Source organism: Seriola dumerili, unplaced genomic scaffold, assembly GCF_002260705.1.
Source record: "Seriola dumerili isolate Sdu_G_001 unplaced genomic scaffold, Sdu_1.0 BDQW01000306.1, whole genome shotgun sequence".
Taxonomy (NCBI): domain Eukaryota; kingdom Metazoa; phylum Chordata; class Actinopteri; order Carangiformes; family Carangidae; genus Seriola; species Seriola dumerili.
In genome coordinates this window covers 347,585-356,756 of record NW_019174561.1, presented here as the reverse complement: position 1 = coordinate 356,756, position 9,172 = coordinate 347,585, and the positions used below count along the sequence as shown (strand labels likewise).

The following is a 9,172-nucleotide window of genomic DNA, read 5'->3' as shown; positions in this document are numbered from 1 at the left end:
ACCCACCCACCCACTGAGCTAGACAGACTCACAAAGCGCCTGGCTTCACTACGAGAGTGAATCATGATCACCAGCAGAAACACACAGAGGTTTTCACTCCTCCACCGTGGGAATGAATTTAAAACAAAATGGAGGAGAGGCTGATCAGTGTTGTCTCCAGCGTCACGACTCTCTGTGACGTAAAGAGGAACGACAAGTGGCTGCTGTTGTTGCTGTGTGATACATCAGAGAGGCCGGACATATTACCTGTAAATCACTGAGAATGATGCAGCTTTTTTTTTGGCCTTTACGGCTCATGTTGGTCACGTGACGCAGCTCAACCAATCACTGCCTCCAATCAGTGACATACACAAACGAAATAAGTGTGGGAAGTTTGATATAAGAGGGAAAGAAAGTGAAATGCAGGTGTTGAGACAGTCAGAAACTGAAGCTACACTTTATTTTAAGGTGCACAAAGTTTATGTTTAAGTTATTTATAATCCCTCCAGTTCATTTTGTTATTATACTCACCTGTAGACAGCACAGCATTATATTCTACATTTATTTCACAAAGTTCACTGACAATCTGCCGGTGAAACACACACTTACATTTCTGTTATCACAGTTTTCTGACCTTCCTTTACTCCGGCTCTGTTTGTGCGCCGATATCATTCATGCACATATTTACTGATATGAAGGTACGAACCTGCAGCCAGAGTTTATCGTGCTGAGACCATTTCCCTCCGGCGGTACACTGAAACGTGGCGTTCTGCCCCACGTTCACCTCCACGTTCTGCAGACGCAGGAAGTGAGGCGCTTTACCTGCAACACACACACACACACAGGAGAATGAGGAGATGAACTGACACCCCGCACGCAGACAGTGTTTCTGATGCGATGAGTCATATTTATAATGGGATATATATGGTCTGGAAAGTGGAGGAGAAGCAGGTCGTCTGGGTTTGTTTAACGTGTCTCTTGAGAAACCAGGTTTAATGAATCCTTCCTGAACGAACAACAGTTCTGTCATCGTGTGTTAAACACACAGTCCGTAACTTCTGCCTGTCAATCAAAACAATAACAAAAGACGGCGTGGGATCATGGGAGTGTCGTCTCCACCACCATTGCCATAAGCTCCACCCGGGTTTGGATTCCTTCAGTGTCAGTGGTTCAGGAAATCAAACAGACCCGGTGATTCTAACTGTTAAAAAACACTGAATAAAAGTCAGTTTTGACGATATGATCATAGAGGATATGATGTCATTGACAGGCGACCAATGAAACGTTACCACGATAAGNGAACAACAGTTCTGTCATCGTGTGTTAAACACACAGTCCGTAACTTCTGCCTGTCAATCAAAACAATAACAAAAGACGGCGTGGGATCATGGGAGTGTCGTCTCCACCACCATTGCCATAAGCTCCACCCGGGTTTGGATTCCTTCAGTGTCAGTGGTTCAGGAAATCACGTTTTTACACGTTTTAATGTGGAAAAGTTTCAGATTAGAACTTTAAATTCACCGTCATTCANAACATTTGGGAAAATGTAAGAACACAACTCAACAACATATTGAACATATATCTAGATGTTTTTACACGTTTTAATGTGCAAAAGTTTCAGATTAGAACTTTAAATTCACCGACAGACCGCCGACAGACTGCCGACAGACCGCCAACAGACCGCCGACAGACCGCCGGCGGTGCGCTGACAGACCGCCGGCGGTGCGCTGACTGACATCATCTTGTCATTAAGACGCAGTAAATTCACAGTGGATTATAAGAGCAGATGCTGCTGGTGATAAGGAACAACACAACAACAGTAATACAGTTCAAACTGGGCTTCATATAATTGTCTGGAGTGAGACAGACAGGGAGACAGACAGGGAGACAGACAGGGAGACAGACAGAGAGACAGACAGAGAGACAGACAGGGAGACAGACAGGGAGACGTTGGGTGACTTTGGCCTGGCATTGAGAGCAGCCTGCGACTGGTTAATTTCATTTGGACTGTCTGCAGACAGAGATAAGCCTGACGGACTCTGCATCGATCATTTAACAACGATAATTCGCACTGACGCTAATGGTCAGGTTGTTGCAAATGACAAGAATTCAGATATGAAGGTTGTGTTTTTGAGTAACCTCTCTTCTCTCTTTCTCTCCTCCCTCTCTATTCATCATTTTGTTTTTTGTTTTCTTCTTTCTTTTTTCTTTCTTCCGTTGTGAATACCTCTACTCTCTTCCTCTCTCGACCCCCCTGCTTTGACTAATCTGATGAGTGACTGGCACAGATGAGCGACGTCGTCTGTGCCAGCCTTAAAACTAAAAAAAATTAAAAAAGAGACAGAAATAAAGAAGAAGAAAGTAGAGAGAAGAGAAAAACTAAATGTGTTAGCTTGTTTGCATTCTTCCAAATTAAAACAAAAAGAGCTTCTGGTGTTTTATTGTGCTGCTCTAAATTATGTACCACCATTTAGAACAACTCTCCCCTGTAGTTCTTAAAACAAGACTCATTATCTGAGAGACACAAGAACCAAGTTTTGTTGTACTAAAACATAATGCAACACACACACACACACACACACACACACACACGACACAGTGGGAGTGTGAGCGGGGAGTCGGCCGCAGAGTGTTGCGGTAAGCAGTTCGCAGTTTTGTGAAGCCAAGTGTTTCTGTCAGACTTGACTGATGAAGACCCTGAGTTTGGACCTTCATCCCCTGCTCCTCTGCAATCTGTCTGCCGGCCTCACAATCTGTCCTTTACGCAGCATTTTGTGTGTCTGTGTGTGTGTGTGTGTGTGTGTCTAAGTGTGAGATAGCTGTAAAACAGATGACGCTCAGTGGGGGGGGGGGCTACAGTCATACGGGGTCAACCATTATAACACACACACACATGGACACACACACAGTCACTTACGGCAGGGGTGAGCCAGAACACGTATGTCGTCGATGGCGATGAAACCCGGATGGCCTTGGACTGAAACTGCTTCAAATATTACCTGAGGAAGGAAAGAAAGAAAGAAAGAAAGAAAGAAAGAAAGAAAGAAAGAAAGACATTGAGCCACAGTTTTCTGTAAAAATCTTTCTTTCTTCCACAAACTGCAACATCTTGACGCCCCTGCGAAGCTCATATGGAAACCCCAGGGGAATTTTCCACTAAAAGTCAGCAACTTTTCTTCTTTTCACTTCATCCCTTCATGCTCCTGTCTCCATCCTTATGCCAACCACATATGCCGTTCCTCTCCTCCTCACCCCATCCTCCTTTTCTTTTTCAATCACACCTCCTCCTCCCTCCCACCATTCTTGATCTCCTCCTGTTCCTCTCTCTGTTTCTTTCTCTCCTTCCCTCTCCTCGTCTCCATTTTGCCTTTTTCTTGTAATTGCTCTTTTGTTTCTTTCTCCGTCACATCGCTCCTCTGTTTTCTCCATTTTTACATTTTCTTTACACTCACTCTCGGGGGGTGACAGGCAGTCAGCAGAGCTGTCAAGGGGCCGTGCACTCCTGACCCACACTTATAAACACACACACACACACACACACACACACACACACACACACACACACACACACACACACACACACACACACACACACACCTCTGTGCTGTACTTGTCAGGATCCTCAACAGTATAAGCTGTGACTCGGTCTGAATACTAAAGACTTCTGGGAAGACTTTTCTCTCCTCCTTCCCTACAAAAATAAATCCCCCTCTCTGACATGCATGTCAAGTTTATAGAAGTCAAAGACACTGGAAAAGCTTTTTTTTTTCAGTGCAACAGCATTTTGACAGTTAATTTTTGAAAGTGAAAGTATCTCATATAATTTTTTTGATTCCGACTTGACCCAGATTTGAATAAAATGTAGTTTATTTACAGTAGTTCATTTTGAAATGTTTAAAATTCTTCTCTTGAAGCTTTTTTTTCTTACTTGTTTTGATAACGATGTCAGGTGTCTCCCCCAAAATATGAATTAAATTAGCAACCTTGCAGTCATCATGGTGGCACAGTGGTCTAGGAGGCATGTACCGTCTTGGGATCAAATCCAGCATGCAGTGGCGATACTACAATTTACAGACGTCCCCTAAACACATCATGTGCAAACTAATAATACACGCTACAATTTACAGATGTCCCCTAAACACCTCACATGCAGACTACCGGTAGATGCTACAATTTACAGATGTCCCCTAGATATATCACATACAGAATATTGGTATCTTATAGAATTTACAGATGTCCCCTAAACGCCTCACATGCAAACTACTGATACAAGCTACAATTTACAGATGTCCCCTAAACGCCTCACATGCAGACTACTGGTAGTGAGTAGAATTTACAGATGTCCCCTAAACGCTTCACATGCAAAGTATTGATACATGCTACAATTTACAGATGTCCCCTAAACGCCTCACATGCAAAGTATTGATACATGCTACAATTTACAGATGTCTCCTAAACGCCTCACATGCAGACTACCGGTAGATGCTACAAGTCTCTACGTCGACTGCTTGAGTTACTGCTTGCTTTAAAGGTCTAGCAGTGATTTTGTTCAGTATATTTAAAAAAGCAAAAACATCTTGCAGTTCAGGCTGTGTTTACATGGACACAGACCAGCAAATTAAGAAACACGTGTCATGAAAATATGAGAAATTTCGTGTTTATCATGTAAATATGTGTCAAAACATGAAAATATGTTCTTTATTTCAGTTATAGTGCAAATGCACCTGAAAACACATCACAAAATTCACCTGCAGATGTATAACGCACTATAACCCCCTGCACCGTACTGTGTATTTGAGATGCAGAAAATTTAGCTGGTTCAAAAGAAATGTTTGTTGCTGCCTTCACAGTGGTCTGTACTTTACAATCACAATGTTTTGTCCTTTTAAGAAAAATAAAGTGTCATTTCTCGGCAGGAGATGACTCCTCATTAAGGAGGGGAAACACACACACACATTTCAGTCACTTTGTGTCTCAGATCTGTGTGTGTGCGACACATGGGTGCCTTAATTTACCGAACACAGCTCAGTCATTAGGTAAAACACAGTGGCTTTTGTGCTACTTCAATAAAACAACACAGCAGGGCACGTCTCTGAACACACACACACACACACACACACACACACACACACACAAATTGAGATTCAATAAATAGTTTTTTAGTTTAGTGTTTGAACGTTAAAAGAATAGGAGGCCTGTTGGTCGTCTTAACACCTGTTAGAACAACTTCAGCTTCTATCTATTTCAGATCTCACTGTACGTAATCTTTACTAACACAAAAACAACAGGCATGGACGCAAATAATTAGATTTAGCTTTGTAGCTGCTACTATCAGTCGGCCCACAGTGCATGCTAAAGAATTAGCACGTAGCATCATAGTCAGCTGGTGTGAAGACAGATTCATTATGAAAACAAAAGTTCCTCAGATTTGGTGTACACTATTAATGATGCATTAAACAGTGTTTATGGTGATATTGTTAATGAAATATTGATTCAAATTACTTACAGCTAACTGTGCAGCTAGCTTTTCAGCTAACTGTGCAGCTAGCTGCCTTACATGCCTGACAAAGAAAGGAGTGATTTGTGATTAAAATGAAACATTAGCAAACCAAAGAGAGACAGATATTTTTAAGAGGTAAAAGTCTATGTTCGACTTACATTTTAAGTCTGTGTCGATGTGTTTCTGCAAACTAGTTAAGAGACTGTTTGCTAACATGTTAGCTAAATGCTCATTTCTGAAGCTGCGTCTCAATTCAGAGGGGAAGGACGTGGCCTACGACGGCGTGGAATCTGCCTTATCCTCTTTTTGAATAGTCTTAGTAGTTTGGTCCATGAAGGATCCACCCATAGGACTCTTCAGGGCCACCAAGCTACAATGCTAACGTTGCTAGCAGTAGATCGCTACACAAACAATGTTTTTCTTAATAATCTTGGTAGCTGAATGCTGGTATCTCACCAAACAAAGAGGCTGTCTGGTTTCCTGGCCTGGTGTCAATGTGAGGGCAATTTGTAATTGTACAGTTTGATAAATTCAGAAACTCTAGGAGGCTAAGGTTTATTTTTTTTTTTCGTGCAGCAGTCAAGAGTGATTTGTTATGAAAACATCTGAAAAGCAAAAATAAAAATAAATATAATAAAATGAAATAAAATCATTCTTATTTTACCTTCCACACATCAACCACCGGAAACAAATGCAGACGGCTTCTTCGCTTGACTGACCTCAAGCTTCCTGTCTATAAGTTAAATATTTGATTTTCTTTTTTTCTTTTTTCTTTTGGAAGGGGGGGGGGGGCAATTAAAAAGTCAAACAGCCACAGGCAGAACAGCTGAAATATCAAATATTGACCTGATCTGTCCGACACAGCGTTAGGGAGAGTAATTATAGATCAGAATCACATTAAAACAGGAGTTTCATCTTCGGTTGATTCTCTACAGACGGATGACGGACAAAACGTTTGTCTGATCAATGTCTCTGTATCATTTTTAATGTAGCTTGTATTGTTGTCAGGGTGTATCATGTAAAATATATGTCTTGCAGTCAGCTTTTGCAGAAGGAATGTGTGTGTGTGTGTGTGTGTGTGTGTGTGTGTGTGTGTGTGTGTGTGTGTGTGTGTTACCTGATAGGAGTTAGGCCAGAACGTAGAAATGGCGAGCTCAGCCTTCACCCAGCCTTCAGTGACAGTGTCGGAGGCGTTCCACACCGGGTTGCCCTGAGCGCCGCCGTTTACCTGCAGCCAGACGGCGAGGAGAGACAGATGAAAAATAACAATTTCACAAAGTAAAAGTGAAAATTTTCAAGGTCTTTCAAATTAAAAAAAAAGGTGTGATTTTTATTATATTATTACTGTATTAATTACTGTTTTAAACAAGATGTTAATTAAACCAATAAATAGCTCCTGTCGTGCTACTGTTTCATTTAGACTACATTTCCCATTAACCTCACTGCTCCCCTACGACAACGGCATCTTTTAATTGTCACCATCGCTGACTTTATCCCTTCTGAGAGGGAATAGATGAGGTCTGTCTGTTTACACACACACACACACACACACACACACACGCACACACACACACACACACCTACAGTACATAAAGACTCAGTGCCCCAGGGCTAATTTCATCCCTCCTTGACAGAGAACAGAGGTCTGTTTGTTTGTTTACCTGCTCCAGTCCATCAGCCCTTTCAATCTGCCAATCCATCCCTCCCTGTCAGTCACACACACACATACTCACACACACACACACACACACACCTTGATGTAGACGTTGAGTGTGCCTGGGCTGGCTCCGTCTCGGCTCGACAGAGAGTAAAGGAAGTCGATGCAGTGGGTGTCGTTCTCCTTCAGGGTGGGCATGTACAGGTGAGCCTTCTGTCCCGACGCTCGGCCCGACGCGTTCACCACCATGAATGAACCTGGAGTCACAGACAGAGAGGACGAGTGAGTGAGAGGCAAACTGTGAAGCACCTATTGCAGTAAAAGTGATTATAACTTTAGTCCTTTCCAAGGTAGAAATACTTAAAGCTCCTCCAGTGTAAAGGTCTGTGTCCATGTGTAGTGTGATTATAGATCAGCTCTAGCTTCTATATTAATACTGTGAAAGTATCAAAGCCTCAGTCCACAGAGAAATGCACACAGCCTGTATTCAGAAACTGAGCCTTAAAACCAGCCGTCAGGACTTCTGGAACTTTGTGATGTCACAACAAAGCAGTCACCAAGCCCCGCCCACCTGGACCCACCATCCAAACCTTTGCAGGATTTGGTTTCTCTGAGTGTTTTTACCTGAAATCTGCTGTATTTTTATTGGATCAGTCAGAAAACAGTCAGCCAATCAGCAGAGAGGCTCAGAGCCTCCTCTCTTCTGAACATGCACAACTATCCAAACCAGCGAAGTAGCAGCTAGGCAGCTAGCAGCCATTAGCCAGCTGTGTAAATTTGCAAATCATCTTCAGCATCCCAGTCATCGAAGACGGCTCCTTTCGCCGCTTCAAAAAACAAACACAAAAACACAGCCTCCTAGAGAGCTACCATCTTCTTCTATCTTTCTTCTTCTATCTATCTTTTTTTGTTGTTGTTGTTGTGTTTTGGGATCAATGCAAACAAGAGGAGCATGTGATATCAGCTCAGATCTTACTAAGGACGCCGGAGACATATTAACACCAAGTGTGAATGTAATCAGGTAAAAATCTGATCTAGATATAATCTGGATAGGAGACGTATTTTCCTGCCAGGTGTAAATGGAGTCAGTAATGCAGAAAGCATCATTGGTTTGAGCTTCATGGTGCAGCAGGCGACGCCATCAGTATATAGTATATGTACGGGTACAGACAGGAGGAGAGCTCTGCTACAAACGCTGCAGAGGAGCTCGGAGAGGCCGTGCAGCAAAAACACATGTGAACCTCTGTGATTCGCCAGAGCCGTACATCAGCGTCTCTACGTGTCCACGCCCTGAGGGTTCTGAACCAGGACTGAAAACACATTTTCTCAGCCGACCCGTGGTGTGAGTGTGTTTTAGTCTCTGCTTTATGGCACAGGATAGAGCTTTAATGGGTCGGCCGGCTCCATTTGGCCGACTGCCACGGCCGGACTCAGGAGTTCGAAGTGACTGGGAGACTATTTGGCAAGAGGACGGGAGAGGAGGGATACTGAATCAAGCAGGTGTGACTGTGCACCTCTAACACTGTCTGTCTGTCTGTCTGTCTGTCTGTCTGTCTGTCTGTCTGTCTGATAGCTCTATTTGCTGCAGCTTAGGAAATATATCAGGACTCTGTAACTTCACTGAACACGATTTTTATCTGTTTAATTCTCAGTTTTCATTGCGTCGAGACTGTGGATGTAAATCAGCTGATGTCTCTCCCCTTGCTCCTTTACAGAGGCAACATCAAACCCTGTTCACTGATTCAGTAAATAAAATCAATCTGTGTTTTTGTACATTTTCTATGAATAATATATGATGTTATATTGCACAGGGAAGAGTTATGATATAGATTCTATTATATATATATATATTTATACTGCACATGTACAGAACAGCCTACATTGCATTGATATTGTTATTTCTAATTTATCTTATTCATTTTAGATTCTGTTTCTTTTTCTTATCACGTTTTTTCTCTCGTGCTGCTTTTCTTTTGTGCTGCTGTGTCAAATCTGAATTTCCTCTACGAGGGATCAATAAAGGTCCATCTCATCTT

General features: G+C 42.5%; 1 protein-coding gene across 1 annotated transcript in view; it reads right to left on the bottom strand.

Moving 5' to 3' along the window:
• ptprt (protein tyrosine phosphatase, receptor type T) overlaps window positions 1-9,172 on the bottom strand; it is a 324,259-nt gene that overhangs the window by 229,822 nt on the left and 85,265 nt on the right. The window contains exons 5-8 of the mRNA XM_022758722.1: window positions 7,233-7,393; window positions 6,597-6,707; window positions 2,897-2,978; window positions 686-801 (exon numbers count right to left, since the gene is read on the bottom strand). Of these exons, the coding sequence (XP_022614443.1) occupies window positions 686-801; window positions 2,897-2,978; window positions 6,597-6,707; window positions 7,233-7,393 (470 nt within the window). The remainder of the gene's footprint in view (window positions 1-685; window positions 802-2,896; window positions 2,979-6,596; window positions 6,708-7,232; window positions 7,394-9,172) is intronic.